The sequence below is a fragment of the Rhizophagus irregularis genome, chromosome 19, assembly GCF_026210795.1.
Source record: "Rhizophagus irregularis chromosome 19, complete sequence".
Taxonomy (NCBI): Eukaryota; Fungi; Glomeromycota; class Glomeromycetes; order Glomerales; family Glomeraceae; genus Rhizophagus; species Rhizophagus irregularis.
The window spans coordinates 2,609,063-2,626,171 of record NC_089447.1 but is presented as its reverse complement, the minus strand read 5'-3'; the positions used below and the strand labels follow the sequence as shown (position 1 = coordinate 2,626,171).

General features: G+C 28.5%; 9 protein-coding genes across 9 annotated transcripts; 6 read left to right on the top strand and 3 right to left on the bottom strand.

The window, feature by feature from the left end:
* Window positions 1–897: 897 nt before the first annotated feature.
* Window positions 898–1,845, top strand: OCT59_011107 (uncharacterized protein; the record flags this gene model as incomplete). The annotated part of the gene is made up of 5 exons (XM_066136301.1): window positions 898–921; window positions 996–1,085; window positions 1,154–1,237; window positions 1,317–1,401; window positions 1,508–1,845. 5 exons carry the CDS (start codon window positions 898–900, stop codon window positions 1,843–1,845), a joined length of 621 nt encoding a protein of 206 aa, XP_066000936.1.
* A 386-nt stretch (window positions 1,846–2,231) lies between these two features.
* Window positions 2,232–2,697, top strand: OCT59_011106 (uncharacterized protein; the record flags this gene model as incomplete). The annotated part of the gene is made up of 3 exons (XM_066136300.1): window positions 2,232–2,320; window positions 2,515–2,554; window positions 2,612–2,697. Exons 1-3 carry the CDS (start codon window positions 2,234–2,236, stop codon window positions 2,695–2,697), a joined length of 213 nt encoding a protein of 70 aa, XP_066000935.1. The 5' UTR covers window positions 2,232–2,233.
* A 668-nt stretch (window positions 2,698–3,365) lies between these two features.
* On the top strand, window positions 3,366–4,002 carry OCT59_011105 (uncharacterized protein; the record flags this gene model as incomplete). Its single annotated transcript, XM_066136299.1, has 5 exons — window positions 3,366–3,368; window positions 3,420–3,453; window positions 3,691–3,737; window positions 3,790–3,821; window positions 3,891–4,002. The coding sequence occupies 5 exons, from the start codon at window positions 3,366–3,368 to the stop codon at window positions 4,000–4,002; spliced, it is 228 nt and encodes a 75-aa protein (XP_066000934.1).
* A 1,012-nt stretch (window positions 4,003–5,014) lies between these two features.
* OCT59_011104 (uncharacterized protein) lies at window positions 5,015–7,053 on the top strand (the record flags this gene model as incomplete). The annotated part of the gene is made up of 6 exons (XM_066136297.1): window positions 5,015–5,123; window positions 5,224–5,406; window positions 5,553–5,606; window positions 5,704–5,742; window positions 5,822–5,851; window positions 5,921–7,053. The coding sequence occupies 6 exons, from the start codon at window positions 5,015–5,017 to the stop codon at window positions 7,051–7,053; spliced, it is 1,548 nt and encodes a 515-aa protein (XP_066000933.1).
* A 333-nt stretch (window positions 7,054–7,386) lies between these two features.
* Window positions 7,387–8,447, bottom strand: OCT59_011103 (uncharacterized protein; the record flags this gene model as incomplete). The annotated part of the gene is made up of 7 exons (XM_066136296.1): window positions 7,387–7,394; window positions 7,459–7,616; window positions 7,678–7,740; window positions 7,933–7,966; window positions 8,080–8,113; window positions 8,175–8,201; window positions 8,409–8,447. The coding sequence occupies 7 exons, from the start codon at window positions 8,445–8,447 to the stop codon at window positions 7,387–7,389; spliced, it is 363 nt and encodes a 120-aa protein (XP_066000932.1).
* Window positions 8,448–8,717: 270 nt separating this feature from the next.
* Window positions 8,718–9,262, top strand: OCT59_011102 (uncharacterized protein; the record flags this gene model as incomplete). Its single annotated transcript, XM_066136295.1, has 2 exons — window positions 8,718–8,813; window positions 8,879–9,262. The coding sequence occupies 2 exons, from the start codon at window positions 8,718–8,720 to the stop codon at window positions 9,260–9,262; spliced, it is 480 nt and encodes a 159-aa protein (XP_066000931.1).
* Window positions 9,263–9,373: 111 nt separating this feature from the next.
* OCT59_011101 (uncharacterized protein) lies at window positions 9,374–9,931 on the top strand (the record flags this gene model as incomplete). The annotated part of the gene is made up of 1 exon (XM_066136294.1): window positions 9,374–9,931. The coding sequence occupies one exon, from the start codon at window positions 9,374–9,376 to the stop codon at window positions 9,929–9,931; it is 558 nt and encodes a 185-aa protein (XP_066000930.1).
* A 251-nt stretch (window positions 9,932–10,182) lies between these two features.
* Window positions 10,183–11,282, bottom strand: OCT59_011100 (uncharacterized protein; the record flags this gene model as incomplete). The annotated part of the gene is made up of 8 exons (XM_066136293.1): window positions 10,183–10,331; window positions 10,406–10,441; window positions 10,520–10,558; window positions 10,641–10,697; window positions 10,764–10,817; window positions 10,897–10,905; window positions 11,015–11,109; window positions 11,266–11,282. 8 exons carry the CDS (start codon window positions 11,280–11,282, stop codon window positions 10,183–10,185), a joined length of 456 nt encoding a protein of 151 aa, XP_066000929.1.
* Window positions 11,283–12,559: 1,277 nt separating this feature from the next.
* OCT59_011099 (uncharacterized protein) lies at window positions 12,560–16,770 on the bottom strand (the record flags this gene model as incomplete). Its single annotated transcript, XM_025311704.2, has 8 exons — window positions 12,560–12,941; window positions 13,014–13,071; window positions 13,144–13,421; window positions 13,881–14,050; window positions 14,112–14,861; window positions 14,932–15,351; window positions 15,425–15,646; window positions 15,733–16,770. 8 exons carry the CDS (start codon window positions 16,768–16,770, stop codon window positions 12,560–12,562), a joined length of 3,318 nt encoding a protein of 1,105 aa, XP_025169060.2.
* Window positions 16,771–17,109: the final 339 nt, after the last annotated feature.

Here is a 17,109-nt window from a genome sequence, read left to right as displayed (position 1 = left end):
TTTATGTAACGATCTATTTTTATAAACAATCACATAGTTTGTATTACATGATTGTATTAAATTTACGCATTAAAGTTAGAGGTTGTGTTACAAGATTGTGTATCGTTATTAGAGATGATATAATAATGACAATATTCGTAATAATTATACTGATTGTATTATGAGCAATGGTTCACACAAAGCCATACTAATTGTTCAAAGCCTATTATGAAAGCAACGGTTCATATAAAAGCCATAATAATTGTTCAAAGCCTATTATGACGAACGGTTCATATAAAGCCATACTAATTGTATTAAGAGATTGTGTTATGAGCAACGCTCGTACTGATGACTGATAAATTGAATCATTATATTTTATGTATTATTATCAATGAAGTTAATTTAACCGTGTTAATACTGACAAGAATGTAGTCCTAATACTTGTAATAATCTTTCATTAATAATTTCATAATATAATTTTCATGATATTTTTTTTCTTTACGACACCAACACTACAGTGAAATGCAAAAGTTATATTTAAAGGTATAAACTCCCTCTCACCAATTGTTCGCAAGGCTCTCAATCAGTCAGAACCTAAAATAAAGTTATATCGGTTATTAGACATGTTTGATACTGGTCTCCTTAGTGTCCTCGAGCTGGGCTTTCGATGCATAAACGAGTCGTAATATATTATTCACAGGGGTAATGAGTCAGTTTTTGGAGAGGCACTTTGTTAGACCATCAGGATAGAAAATCAGAAAATGGTGTCGAACAACTATAAATGGTATTTCGCGATCAATAAAAAATAAAAATAAACAACGCGTCAGTCGCGTCACGTTTAAGTATAAAGTATAAATACATGCTATCTTTAGTGATTCTTCATTTCTTTACGCATTTTTTTAAAAAAATTTAAAAAAAATGGAACAAACACCCGAAACTGAGGTATAAAAGTAAAAATATAAAAATATTTTTAATAATCTATAATCAAAAATTCTTACTTTATTACTATATTATAGCTCAGGCCCATATATAAGCCTACGTCTAAATATAATTTACAAGATGCGTTAGGATTAAAAAATGAAAAGCAACGCTGGCTTGCTTATTTGGTAACTATTTATTAATTTTTAATAAAAGATAAAAATTGTTTTTTAATAGTAAATTTTTGTAATAAAAGATAATGCGAGAATGTCTCTACGAAAAGAATGTAGATTTTACCGCCGATTATAGGAGTCAAAAGCATACAATAACTGCACAAATAGTTCGTTCTGCAAATATTAAATTTTAATTTTCGTCATTTCTTTTTTTTTTGAAGTATACTAAAAATTATTATATTATAGTTTAAAAAAAAGGCTCCTGACTTCCCTATAATCGCAGCCGATTGGGCTGTAAAGGAGATGCTTGTTAGTACTATACAAAATAAACGTAAGTTAATAATAACTTTATTTATACCTAGTTGGTTTATAGTAGAAATTAATTATTTCATTTTATTTATAATAGGCTATTATCTGAAAAAAAAAAAATGAATTAGAAAATAATTTAAGAGTTCCACCACAAAATTCTCCAGCATTACAGGACCGTCCTCCACCATCTCCTCAAGCACAACAAGATCCTCCTTCTCCAGTTGAGCCTTCTGATGAACAAGTTCAGATCTGGCCTCCAGTTGAGCCTTCTGATGAACAAGTTCAGATCCGGCCTCCAGAACCACGTACTGATGAACAAGTTCAGGTCCGGCCACCAGAACCACGTACTAATGAAAAAGTTCAAAGTGATCCTCCAAAAAGGGTCCGGAAACAACGTGTAAATGACAAAGAAAATCAAAATAATGTCCCCAAAAAAAGAGGAAGAAAAGCAAAATCAAGTAAATAAATAAACTTGATCTCGGAGATGACAATTTCTTCGTTCTTGTATAAAACGAATCATACATAGTTTTGACTTAATTAGTTTAATAAATCTTGTTATGATAAACTATTGGTTAATTCATCTTCTCATACACTATATCAGTATTCGGCATTTCATTCGAATTAAATTAAAAATTTGAAGACGTTTAGATTACCTCCGCATAAATAATTTGAATTGTGTAACGCATAATTTGTCCACGCCTCATTACGCAATGTTTAATTGTTCTAATCATTAATAAATAATCTACACACTATAAATTACTTTGATAAGAAATTTTACACATTTAATCTTTTTTGTTCTAAAAAATCGCTTAAATCTTATAAATACCTTTCCCTTCAATTATGATAACTTACAAATGAAGATGGTTCACAAAAGAAGTCAAAATAAATTACAAGAACGAAAAAATAAATCCTTTTCGAATAATAAAAGAAAAAGAGATAAGGTGAGTGAACACTTGAGAACCGCCTAGAGTGGTTACTAGGTTCGCCCGTAGTTTTTCAGATCTTTTAGATAGCTTTTTTTATTTTTTTTCTTCTATTTTTTATTTTTTTATTTTTTTTTGGAGGGTTTAATAAAAGATGGAGTATATAATTGTATTCGGTTGTTATCTGGTTTCTAATTAAAAAATTGGTTTAGGTCAACTCTTTAAACGAAACAATTGAAAATAAAGATAAAGGTAATTATAAATTATTATTGTATAAATAATATATATCAATTACTAACATTTATTTAGAAATTACACAATTAAAACGGCAAAAAACATTTGCCGTTGAATTATATCAACAAAAGTTAAACCAAAATAATAGAAATAGAAAATAAATTAGAAAATAATTGCAAATGTATAGAAAATGAATAATTTTGTTAATAAATTATATGTTATTATAATTCAGTTCTCCCAACTATTCTGTTCCCCAAAGAACTACGTGAAAAATTTTTTTTTTTGATGGGAGAAAAAAATGATATGTTCCCATATGAAATAAAAATGATATATCTTCCATACAAAACAAGTTTTGTGAGAAAAAAAATCATTTTTTCACGAGAAAAGGAGTTTGTCAAACAAGATCTGCTACTTTTACGTAATTACTAATAGCTCATTTATTTAATATTTGTATAATTTATAAAATAAAATACGAATACTGACAAAAAGTAAATTTTACTTTCAGTTAACAACCAGATCGACATACTGTACTATTCCGATTAAAGTTTCTAGCACGTTGTTTGTAATTAATTTTGTACTTTTCTTTGTCCCCATTTTTCCCATTTCACAAAAAATTCATCAGATCTTATCGTTCTCGTGTATTTGCTAAAATCCTTCTTTTTGAAACATGTATTTTCTCACGCATTTTTTCCTATATATACAATCCAATTACGTAAAAATTATTTTAAGTTTTCGTAACGTCTAAAACTGTGGTCTGCTTGGAAGGTTTTAGCCTGCCGAGATAGTTTTAATGATAGGAATAACTTTTAATTTATATAATAGATTCACGATGGTCAGACACCGCTCTCAACGTTCGAAGGAAAAATGAATTGCTCGCATTAAGAGCAAGAGAGGAAGTGCTCGTCAGGTAGTTGCAGGTGGGTTCCTCTCTATGATATCCTGGGGGCTTAGATTGTTCTAAAGAGGGCTTGTGGACGTTTGTCCTGAAATGATCCTGTGGACGTCTTTGGATTGTTCTAAAGGTGACTTGTGGACGTCTGTTCTAAAACGAATCTGTGGACATCTAAGCGGTATCGGTGTCAACCTAAGATGGAGAAACCCGCTTGGTCGAGCTGCGCATAGATCAAGTTAACCAATTTTTTTTCCCCCATTAGATTACATAAAGGAATTGGAAAAAAAGGTGCAGGAACTTCAAGAGCAAGTGAATGGTATGGATCGGGCTTTACAGAGATGACCAGAGAGAATTGCTGCAGGTACATAATGAATTAAAGAAGGCAGAGAGGAAGTAAGTAATCAACTTTTTTGCTAATAAGTTTCCTTAAATTAATATAATTTTTCACTTTTATTTTATTAGGATTACTCGTTTAGAAGGGGAGGAAAGGGATGAAGAAGGCCAAGAAAGAAGACAAAGAAGGGGACAGGGACGAGGGAAAAGGGGAAACGTTGTTGTAAGTTGTAAATATTGACGTGCTTGGTAAACTAGTTTTAAGAATGAAGGATAAAATCTAGCACAAAGAGTAGTGACAATACAAAGTGCAATAAAATTACAGGTATTGCGAATAAAATGACTAAAGAGCCAAAAGACAGCGAATAAAATGACTAAAGAGCCAAAAGACAGAATGAAAAAAAGAAAGATATAAATGAATGTAAACGAAAATGATGCAGACCTAACCTGACGTTATACATTATATGTTATACTGTACGAACACTGTTGTGATATTAAAGTCAATCGGCAAATATATATATATATATTTCAAATAAATCTTAATAAAAAAATCAACGTGTAACTGAATGATAAATTTTCTTTACCTGAAGATTTTTTTAGGTCTCCCGGTTCGTAAGACGAAAACGTCTAACGTAATGATTCAATTTATGATCGCATTGCACATTGCGCAAGTTTAATAACCCACCTATTATTTTTTTTTATTTATTTATTATATATCTAATAATTATTTTCACACGAGAAAAAAAAATTTTTTGTCAATCCTAACTGTTACATTCTGCTACCATCAAAATTGTCATTTTTTTTTTAGTGAGAAAATTTTTTATTTGCGGAAAAAAAAATACCGAATGGGAGAAATGTGGATGTTGCACAGAGTTTAATGTGTCACGCTAAGGTGGTGGAACATCATTATTATAACACAATTAAATCTTACGCGTGCACTTCCATTTTTGGTTCATCAAATCCACTTTGCCATTAAAGTATAAATACACCGCTTCCATTAAAAGATGTAAAGATGTAATTCAATATCAAATTACATATTACGATTAATATGTCCAAACAAAAAAAAATCGAATTACATATTACGATTAATATGTCGCAGCAAAAAAGCCATGAAATAGAATTACATATTACGATTAATAAATTTATCAAAAAAAAAATTAAAAATTCATTTTTTGGTTTTTCTTTCTCTAATTCTCTTCTTTTTTTAAAAAAATACTGAATTCTTTCTACCACCTTTATCGCAATTTTAAAATATGGACTCTTTAAGATCATTAAAAATACCAATTATCCAGCTGCAAAAAAGTATTTTACCTTATAATTTTGATTCTGGAGAACAACCCGAAACAGAACAGCCTGCAACAGGTTTGCAAAGTTAATTATTTATTTTGTATCTAATTCTAATAAATCAATTAATATCTACTTCAATTTTGAATCAATATTTCATAATTGGATATATTTAAAGATAAACAAGAACCATTGGTCCTAATAATTTCTCCAAGTGTTACAAGTGACGATAGTTCTTTTGGTTCTCCTAGTGTCGGGGTTGGGGTTTCTGAAACTTTTAGTAATAATGGCACTAAAAAACCAAATATAAATAATGAATTTGACAATGATGATAGGAATGAAGAACAGGATCATGGTCAAGGTTAGTTTTAAAATTAATATGATTTTATATTTAATATATGTGCGAACACGGTATAACAGTAATATTAAAGTTTATTAAATAGTTATTAATTAACACAATTTTATTTACAAAAAGTAAATTCCTTTTTTCTTATTTATATTTTATAGATGATCAAGTAAAAGTATTGGATACCAATACTGATGATGCTAACGAAGATTTTTGTAAGTTTCAATTTATATCTTATAATCTTAGTAATTTAGAGCAAACAGTAATATTTAAATTTATGTTTATTATTTTCTATTTATTGTAATGTATAAGGTTCAACCCAAAAAAATGATAAAAAAAGAACGAAAATTGGTAAATTTTCGCATTTTTTTTCTTACCTTGTTGATTAACAAAAGAGATACTTACTTTTTGTTATTTTAAATTATATTAGATACCTCGATGCGTAAAAGGGCTAAACCGGGTATTGTATAATTCACAGAAAGTAAACTCTGAAACTTGAATTTGAAATAATATATATATTTTTCTTTAGACGAAAAAATATTATTGGCCATTAATAAGATCGGAGGTCCCACAATAGATTCGTTATTATATTCATTGAGCAAATTGAAAAATACCGGAGTTAAAAGTGTAACAATGAACTTGGTTAATAATAATATACGATTTATGGATTCCACAGAAACATTAGTGATAAAGCCAAATCACGTTAACTCCGATGATATAACAATTAATGCCAGTTTTCCTCATTATGATTATAATCAAGCCTCGGATCTCAGCTTCGAGGCAAATATTATCGAATTAAAGAAATTCAAAGAATTGGATATGGCAAGTATAAGATTGGCGGAAGATTTGCATAAGCTGCTAGGTTATATTGGTAAATTGCCAAATAATCCACCTATACGTGATAGGTCAATCTTCAGTAAAAAAGAAGAGTATAGAGAAGCCCTCATTAGTCATTTGGAAAAGATTAATTCAACACAAGATTTTCAATCTTTTCGTGGTACTCAACGTATTAATTTGATTTCTGATGACAATCAAAAAAGTTGCAGTTCTTTTAAAATTTTACCAATTCGTGTGCAAGAAAAGACTTCATCACTTACTGAATTATCTGATGAATTCAAGAAGATTGCAAAAGATTTATCGGAGGATATATTTTTATCCGTAATGGGAGAAGCAAATGAGCAAGGAAATAAAGAAATGGCCAGACGCAAGGAACTAAGGTTTCATGTCGGGTTTTTTAAGTCATACATACAATTACAGGCTTTTTGTGAGATAAACTTAAACAGAAAACAATCAGAGACGACAAAATCTCAAGCAAAAATATTAATTGCTCAATTTTACCCCTTAATTTCTTTACCGAATTTGGAATTGATGCTTCAGCGAGCATCACATATATACAGGTTACTAGAAGTAGCCAATTTTGATTGGCGACTTTTAGATTCTTTCGAAGAATTAAGCGCATGTTTTTTTAAGAGTGGAGTAAAGACGGCAATTAACTTTGAAATATGGATCAATTTGGTCCGTACAGGCAAGCTGATTAGTTATGACGAAGAATTAAAAACTCAAGAAAGAAATAGGGAAAACAAGAGGATTAAAATTGAAATTATTAAGGAATATTTTGATATTTCAGGGGTTAATTTTGACGAGATGGTTGGTAATGAGTAGGTAGTAAACAGAGAAAAAAAAATTTTTTTGCAGTCAAATAGTTTTGCATTATAATTAGAATGAATTTATATTATAATGATAAAAAATGGACTCGAAAAGCGTTGCAACCTCCAGATTTATAAATTAGCATTATAAGTAATTTAGTAATTTTACATGAATAAAAGGCTAAATAATATGCAATCTTTTATTGTTTGCGCATTCTAACATTTGCTAAATAAACTTGCTATAATTGCTATCGTTTACTATCATAAATAAATAAATAAATAAATCAATTTGTGGCTTAGCCTATTTTTACATGAAAAAAACTCCGATATGTTATTTATGTATACGTTTTTATGTATCTAAAAAATTAAATGTTAATTAATGATCTAGTTTAAAATTTTAAATTTATAATATTAAACATACCGTCCCATATTTTATTCTCTTTTTCTGCTGTTATTTCAAATTCCTCAAAACCATCATACTCTTCAGAAGTACCACTTTCTGTCTCTGAATTATCATTATCATAATTATCAATGATCTTAAAAGGTCCATAATCATAATCATCAAGAATTTGATCATCGCTAAAGTAATTATTAGGAAAATGTAAGTTATATTTTTTATTATAAATAATCGATCAATTACCTTTTAGATGTATCTTCTAACACTGAAGGAAATGGAACATCAAAGCTTTGATTATTACTGTCACTAAAGTCATATTATAACAACAATTAGTAAATTAGTAAAAGTAATTTTTACTTTTAGCAATGACAGTACGATATATTAGCTAATATTTTAGGAGGTATAATGATAATTTTAATTATTCGTAGATAAAGTAAAAAAATTGACTATACTGATTTTAAATAAGGGCAATTTTAACAAATAAGGGAAGGTTTTCACTTTGACAATCTCAATTTAGTGTAGCGAGAGGTCCCTGACAATAGGAGAAATAATGGTAAGACAACAGTAAAACAAAAATTTTAAAAATATTGATGAAACTTACCGAAAGTTCATCATTCCAAAAATATGTTTTTCTTTCATATTTACCTAAAGTCCATTCCAAAGTCCAGATGTTCTGATTCTAAAAATGAAAAAACGTTAGTTATAATATTTTTAATATAAATACATTTACACCTAATTACCTGAAAGGCCGTTCCAAATGGTTTCTTCTTTCAAGTATCTATATAGAAGGAAGACATAAAATAGAGTAATAGATTGATTAATATACGTGAAGTATGAGTCTTCAGAAATAAAAATCAGCAAAAACAATGTGTATAAATAAGATAGAACAAGTATCGATATGCGCTCAGTCTTAAGCCGCAGGATCCTCTTCAAGAAAATTTTATTTTCTAGAAGAAGAAACCTGAGTCTTGGACGATACCAATCCTATGTATGCGCTTAGTTTTAAGCCGCATGATTCTCCTTAAGAGAAGAAACCGAAAATAACTTAACAATTAATAAATTAAAATTTAACTATGGGCATAATACTGGTGTAATGATGAAAAGATTGATGACATAGTAAATCATGTAAAATTTCTTTTTAGGTCATATTAACGAGGATTTTTTTTCCTTTTTTATGTATTCAACCGCAATATGGAGAATCGTGTGAAATTTCTTAATGAACTGCAAATGCTTTTAACTCTCTTTTTTCCTTTTTTTTCAACATCCAATTTTATATCGTAAACATGGATATCTTGCCAGAAATCGACTTAAGTGAGAACAGAATTACGAATAATACAATTGACAAACTAATCAAAACGCTTAAAACTACCAAGTTCAAGGTTAACCTTATTATACAAATTAAGATATATTTTAAATATAAATCTAAAGTTTTTATTTGAATTAGAAATTGAACCTCGAGAGTGTCTTCACTAAAAATAACAAACAAGAAACCTTTGAAATTTTGAGAAAAATATGCGAAGTAATTAAAGAAAGCACAAATTTGGAAGAACTGATAATTAGTAAAAATGCACTAGGAAAAAGCGGTGCAAAGGCGTTAAAAGTTTTTTTAACTAATAATGTTAATTTAAAGCACTTGATAATCGACGACGCGGGGTTAGGCGAAGGAGGTACAGTTATATTAGAATCGTTATTGAATTCGAGAAGGAAAACTTCTTATTTAGAAACATTTTCAATAAAAGAAAATGTTTTAGGAAAACAGTGTTCCAAACTGCTTTCTATGGTTCTACATAAACATAAAATTACACTAACAAAAGTAATTTTGTCTTGAAACAGCTTTTATAACTCAGATCTTTGTTGAATAATAGAGTCTTTAAGTTTGTGTAAGAAGTTACAAATTATTAATCTCGAAGATAATTTTTTCACTAAAAAAACATCGAAAATGCTTAGTCGATCTTTGGCTAACTGGCCGGATTTAAAACAACTAATAATTAATGATTGTTTGATATGTAAAAAAGGTGTTATATATATTTTAGAGGCATTATTAAAGGGTACCAATAAAAATATTGAATATCTGGGGTTTCAATATTGTAGTATTGATGAGAATGGGTTCTATACTTTGGCAAGTATAATTAAAAAAAGTCTAATGTTAAAAGTGGTGGAAATCAATGGGAATTATTCGATTAAAAAAAAATGTATGTCAAAGCTAAATTTGGTCTCTAAAAAAAATGGAACCTTGATAAATGGATTTGATGATTTAATTAACGAAGATGATGAGGGAGAAGAAAAGGAGGGAAAGGAAAAGGAACTGGACGATAATGAGGTAGAGGAAATTCATAATGACATGAAAGGGAAAGGTCATGATGGAAAGGAGGGAAAGGAGGAGGAGGGGCTGGACGTAGAGGAAGAGGAAGGAGACTATGATGAAAAGGAGGGAAAGGAGGAGGAGGGGTTGGACGTAGAGGAAGAGGAAGGAGACTATGATGGAAAGGAGGAGTGACTGATGATGAAATCATGAGTTTTATAATAATAATAAGATAGTGCCATAGTACAGTTGCGATTTTATCGTAAAATTAAAATATTTTGTATATATTGTGCCAGCTGGCAACTTAATAAACATCCCATGACTTTAAATTTTAGCTGAAAAGTTAATTGAACGAATAATTTACTTACATTAATTATTCTACGTAAAAATCATTCATAATTTTTTATTTATTTTTTTTTTACATTTTATAATATAAAATTATAAATTCAGTCTAATGTGATAAATCGGATACTATTATTAACCAAATTCATTGCTACACTTTTAACTCCAGTTTTTTTCAATTTGCCCAAAGAATAGAATAATGAATCTATAATAGGATCTCCAATATTACTAATAGCCAATAAACTTTCTTTGTCTAAAGAAAAAAATATATATATATTACTTCAGATTCAAGTTCACAAGTTTTGCTTTCTGTTAATTATACAATACCCGGTTTAGTCACTTTTTTACATATCGAAGTATTGCCTAATATAATTTAAAATACCAAAAAGTAAATATTACTTTTGTTAATCAACAAAGTAGAAAAAAAATACGAAATTTTACCGATTTTCACTCTTTTTTTATCATTTTTTAGGGTTGAGCCTTATATAGAAACAATAAACATAAATTTAGTATTATTGTTTGTTCTAATTATTAAGATTATAAGACATAATTTGAAACGTACAAAAATCTTCGTTAGTATTATTGGTATCCGATATTTCTAATATTTCTACTTGATCATCTATAAATAAGTAAAGAAGAATTTTACTTTTTGTAAACAACAAAAGAAACGATGAAAAAGAACTACCATCACTTTCCCTAACATGTTTTTTGTTTGAATTTCCTTCGATATCTCGCGATGCTTATAATATAAATATGAAAATTGGATTAATAACTTTATAATAATTATACATAACAAAATCTCAATATTACTGCTATACCGTGTTCGCCTATATATTAAATATAAAATCATAGTAATTTAAAACTAACCTTCAGAAAGACTTTACCAACCGTGCTATTAAGATTAGAAAGATCGATATTTTAAAGATAATCCAGAACCATTTGTCCTAATAATTCCTCCTAGTATTACTGGTGGTGATGGTCCTCCTGGTTCTCCCGGTGGCATTGTTTCTGAAACTTTTAGTAATAATGCACTAATAAAAAACAAAATAAAAATAATGAAAATAATGAACTCTAACTTGGCATCGAAATCTATAATTATGAAATATTGATTCAAAAAAATTGATATAAAATTCGATTTATATTGCCACACATTTTATTTTTTGTTTTTTTTTGTTCTCATTTTTTACCTGCACAATTCTTGCATTTGTCTTTAGTTTTTGACATCTTTTTTCAAAAAATAATTCGTGTCTTTTAAAGAAAGAAAGAAATTTAGTTTATAAAATTAAATAATCTAATTACGTTATTTTATTTAATTTTTTGCCGATCGAAATATTCATGTACTCGATCAGAATATTTTAAGGACACATCATCACATACCAGGTCATTTGTGAAACCGATACGAATAGTATATAGTCCTTCCCGGAATATTTTAAAATATTACAATTCGAAACACTATTTTAAATATCCATTTGTACAATTTCAGTATATTTTAAGAATATTATATTAACATACCTAAATTACTGATAAATTACTTTTAAGGATATTTTCCATATCTAATCAGAATATTTTAAAATACCAGTCAATATTACATTTAAAAATTAAGTATATTTTTCGTATAATTTAAACTTATTTATTATTATAGAACACTATTTTAAATATACTGTTCGTACAAATTTCAGTATATTTTAAGAATATTATTACTATATAAGGATATTTTAACCATAAAACTAGTACAGTTTAAGGATGTAGACTTTTTATAGGGATTTAATCCTAATCCTCCAATTCTAAATCCTTAAATTCCTAACCCTAATCCTAATTAATCTAAATCTGGCTACTATTTTTTATGAGTGATATAATATACATTATACATATGTACCAAGTTCACATGATTTAATTTACATAAGTGGTGTCACTTGTATTAAATCATATAGGGAGAAAACTAGTCTTATACTTAAATTATTACATATAATTAATTATTAGCAATTATATAATATTAGTTATTATCAGATAATAATTTTTATATTTTTCTAATAAATAAAAATCAAAATTATAATATATATAAATAACAAATAATCCAACTATTTTCCTTATTTATTTATTTTTTTTAATAAGATATAAATAATAAATATATTTTAACTTTATTTTAACTTTTAATCTTTTTAAACTGAAATATTTTAACTTTTAATTGCCGATCCGCATGTGATCGATAGAGTTTCTATAATAAAATGTGGCGCAATTTTTATATATAATAATGTTGATGATCATTTTGTATTAAATAAATCACCAATTATTTGTTATAAGATTGCGTAATTTACTATTACAATTGTGTGACGAGGATCTTCAAAAAGCAAATTGTAAAAAAAAAACCGTTTATTATATTGCAGTTTACGAAGTTTTATATAGGGGAAAGGAAGATTTCATAATAGTTTTATTGATATAGTCCGCTAATTTCTACTCTAACAAAACACTCTCTATAAGTTTTTAACCTTTTTTTTGGCGTTTATTGGGCCTAATACTACTTTTCGCAACTGCTCCACTTTGATTACTTTCCATATTTTCAACCAGCGCCTTCTCTGATGCTACCTTTTTGAAATTAGCACTATACCTTCCTATCCATTCTTTGATGGTTTTTACTGTTGGTATTTCTTCCAAGGTAAGTTCTCCCTCTGCAGCCAATTCTTCTAAACAGGTGTGCATATTTTCTGGTGAATAGCGATCCACGGCTCTCAGATTTCCAGCCAAAAAATAACCTTGTAAATACTGAACAACCTTTTTTGATATACGTTTACCTCCACCTTTATTACCAAGTTTTAGATTTTCCTTCAAGGCCCATCCTTTTTTAAGAGGAAATTCTTGTTCAAGGCTGAAGATTTAGTTACTTAGCGTTAGTATTTTGCTAAGTATAAAATAAGACGAAAATTCATGGCGATATTACCTTATAGCTTGGCTCTCAACGATTTCATTCATCACCTCATTTATTGGAAACTCCGAATCTTATAAATAATTACAGGTAATTATTTAGTTTTCCATGATTTCAAATTTGCAGCAATAAATAATTATACAACCTGTTTTTATACTAGGATTCGGCATTATCCAAGGAGTATTTGGCTCAGTTGGCTCTGAAACTGTTGGGGAGGGTCTGTAAACTGTACCACAAAGGTTAGCAATTTGCGCAGGAGAGAAATCGATCCATTTGCCAATATGTGGAAGAGAGCGTGCACGAACGTATCCAGCAAATTGACCTGCTACAGGCCAACTCCACTCAAACCACTTTGAGATGCCGGGTATAGTTTTAGATTTTTTTTCTTTGGTATTTTTGGTATTTTTTGGTTTTTGATTATCCCTATTATGTAATTTTATAATTGATATTATTTTTTTTTTTGCTAGCGTTCTATCATTTTTATTACGCTCCATTATTTATGAACAATATTTTTTATTTAGTTTTACCAGTAATTTTTTGTTTCAGTATTCTATTTATTGTATTTTCATCAATTATAAATAATTTTACCGGTATAGTTGTATTTTTTTTTTTGTTTATAAATAAAATCAAAATAAATTACACTTTTGATCTAATATAAAATTATAAACCTAATGATTCTATTTTTTATTTTTGTTTTACTAGTTTTAGTGTTCTATTTATTGTATTTTCAATTATAAATAGTTTTACTACGTGTTATTATTTTTTATTACAAATAAGATTTCACAATAAATTTACACTTTTGATCTATTATAAAATTATAGATCTATCATTCTATTTTCGATTATATCTTTATTTTATTGAGATAATTGAAAATAAACTTACCTCGAATTTTCTTGATCTAAATTTTCTTGATCAACTAATGTTTCTATATCCCGATTTGGTTCTATGTGTGATACTGATGTCCCGCTTAGATCTTGAAGTGCCATTTCAATATTTTCGCCTTCAGTAAGATCACATCCAATTCTAACATATCTTTTGATCGCATGTGCAATCTATAATTGTTTAACATAAAATGAGAAAAAAAATAAAAATTACATCAAAATAATTATTTACCGTTGCGTGATGCGAATCAACTGTTGTTTTCGCCTCTCCTGGTTCAAGAAAAATCCATCCACGTACTTCTACATTATACCAATCATACCAATGACTAATGATTGCCATTAGTTCTGAATTATGATAATGTCCTCCATTATCCGAAATAATTTTAATCCAGAGAGGTTTAGGATTAATTGTCATAAATACTGATTCAAAACATGACGCTGTAAACCAAGCATCTTGCTTGGTATCAGAACTCCAATGGTCATAAGCCTGAATATCTAATTCTTCGGAATTATTTTTGTCTTTTTGAAACACTAGAGTCGTATGGAGAGTCCATCCACGCTTTCCAAAAAATTCACTCTTTGTTTCCCGAGCTGTTACAGGTAAAATTCGCATTTTGTAATCAACTACAATAATGGCTCCATGGTCATCTAATTCACATAAAATAGAATTAAATTGAGCATTTAGGTATGCTTTACGAGTTTGATGAGCCAAATAACATGTTAGTTGTTCTTGATATTCTAAGAGTTTTGGATGATGGATAACGTCAAGTTGATTAGTAAGATCTTTGAATAAAATAAACATTTTGTCACACTCTTGACACCGTGAAAAATGTTGTTGTGTGCATTCTCCAAATGCAAATAATAAACAATGATTAATACAATTCACATGATCGGTAGTACCACTCTTATGTACAAATAATTCCCTTTCGTAATTTCGCTTTAAATGACGACGTAAACATTCTAGTTCATGGATTAACTGATCCTACAAAAAAATTATATGTAAATATAATTAAATTGAACAAGAAAATAAAAATTCAACCAATAATACTAACCCTTTGAATTTTATTGGAAAAATTTATAGTCGCTAATTCAATCAAATTTTCAAAAGGTTGATACCTATAATCATTGCAAGTTATACACAACCCTCCCAAATCTTCTCTATATTTGAAGCGGCTATTTTGTAAACGGGACATAAAAGAAGTACGTTTCATTCCATCAGGATAAGTAGCAGAAAATTTTTCCCAAAGAGCACTTTTTTGATCTTTCAAATAAAGTATTGGTAATTGTGTTTTTGCGTCTATTTTGTAAGAACTCATGTTTATATTTGCTTTGTCTGCAAAAAATAGTTGGAATTCTTTTTCTTTGATCTCTGACATTTTTGAACGAACAATAACTGGCTTTTCCAGTATAGGACATCCAGATCCATTAATTCTGGAATGTTTTTGTGCTGCATTAACTGAATTAGGTGAAACCTAAATAATTATACTAATGAGTAATGAAATATTATATACATGTCTCTATAATATATCAAAAATTTCACACTACCTTTAACTCTTCAATTATCTCCTTATATGTAAATTTTTCTGCAATTATTGATAATATGCGTGTTTTACCATCTATTCCTTTGGAATTTGTATTATAACTATTACGAAAATAATCCCATAATGCACGAGTTGGTGAAGTTACATACAAAAGTCCTTCTGCATATAATTTGGCAATTGTTTCACGATCTTTTTCAGGTTCAGATGCATTCGTCCAAAACTCCTTCTATAAATGTACAGATTTACAGATAGTACAGTATTAATATTATAATTTTACAATATCAATAACACCATATATGTATTTATACTTACACAAGAAATATTTTTGTTATATGGAGTAATATTTGTACATCCTGTAGCACGAAGCATAGTATACCACGCCCGCAATTCTCTTTCTTGAAATTCATAATCTATACCGTATATATCATCAAGATGGGTATATAATTCAATAATGCTACTTTTTTGTTGTATCCAATTTTGAAATATTTGATGCCATTCAACTGATCGTCTAATATTTCTTTTTAAATACAATTCATATAAATGCTCCATAATTATTTCGTTATTCCAATCTGCAAGTGTGCATTCATTAGGCAATTTATTTGAATAAAGTTCTTGACGTGCTTGGTTTATTCTATCTAAAATTAGAGAATGATTTATAACAAATAAAGTTTCACCTAATATAGATGTCAAAACTCCAGTTTTTTTCCAAACAGCGTTAGATGAAATATCTATATATTCAGCAATGATTTGACTGTTTTGATATATTGTAATTAAAAAAGAATTTTTATCAACGTGTTGATAAAAAACTGATTGTACTCTTTTGTATTTATGAAATAATGATGCTGCATAATTATGGCCAATTTTATTTGTTTTTGATATAGTAATTTTACCAAGACAACTAACAAAAACTGTGATATTTTCTACTTCAACAACAAAAGGACGAAATATGACTCCTTCTAATAGTTTTTGTGCTGTTTCAGGTTGGTCTATACCTAAATAAGAGAGTCCTGCATATTTCGTTTTACTACCAAAAACAGATTGATAAACAGAAGTAATAGCCGTGGAAGCACTTGTATTAATACCACTACTTTGTCCTTTTCCTTCACAAATATAGCCAGGTTGTAGAGAGCTATGAACATTACGAACTATACGTATAATAAATGGGTTATTATTAAGTTGGATTATAATTTCAAGTCCTAAGCGTAAAGGAATAGGATAATATGTTTGTTTTTCTTGAGTTTTTTCTTTAGAAAAAATCCACCAGTCACGTAAATATGGACCATAATGAAGTTCTGGCACAATACTACCAGTTGCAACAAGTTTTCCTGGAGTAATGTGGGATTTTGACATGGGGAAAAAGAGATTTCAAACGCGTTTTTTTTTACTATTAAACATAATGCCGTAATTTACTATATCTGTTCTATCGATCACATGCGGATCAGCAATTAAGTTATAATTGTAATTTGAGTTTTTCTTGGGTTAAATAACTAAATTAAATCATTATCTCTAAAATTTTATATACAGTCGTCCTTCCATATAGTCACCCCCTGTATAATCACAACTCCCTTATAAGCACATTTACATTAATCCCAAGTTACTAATAAACTTATTAAAAAAACCTTTCCTTTAATTACATCATATATAATTTTTATAGTCCCACCATTTTTTTATGGTCCCGCAAGGTATGAT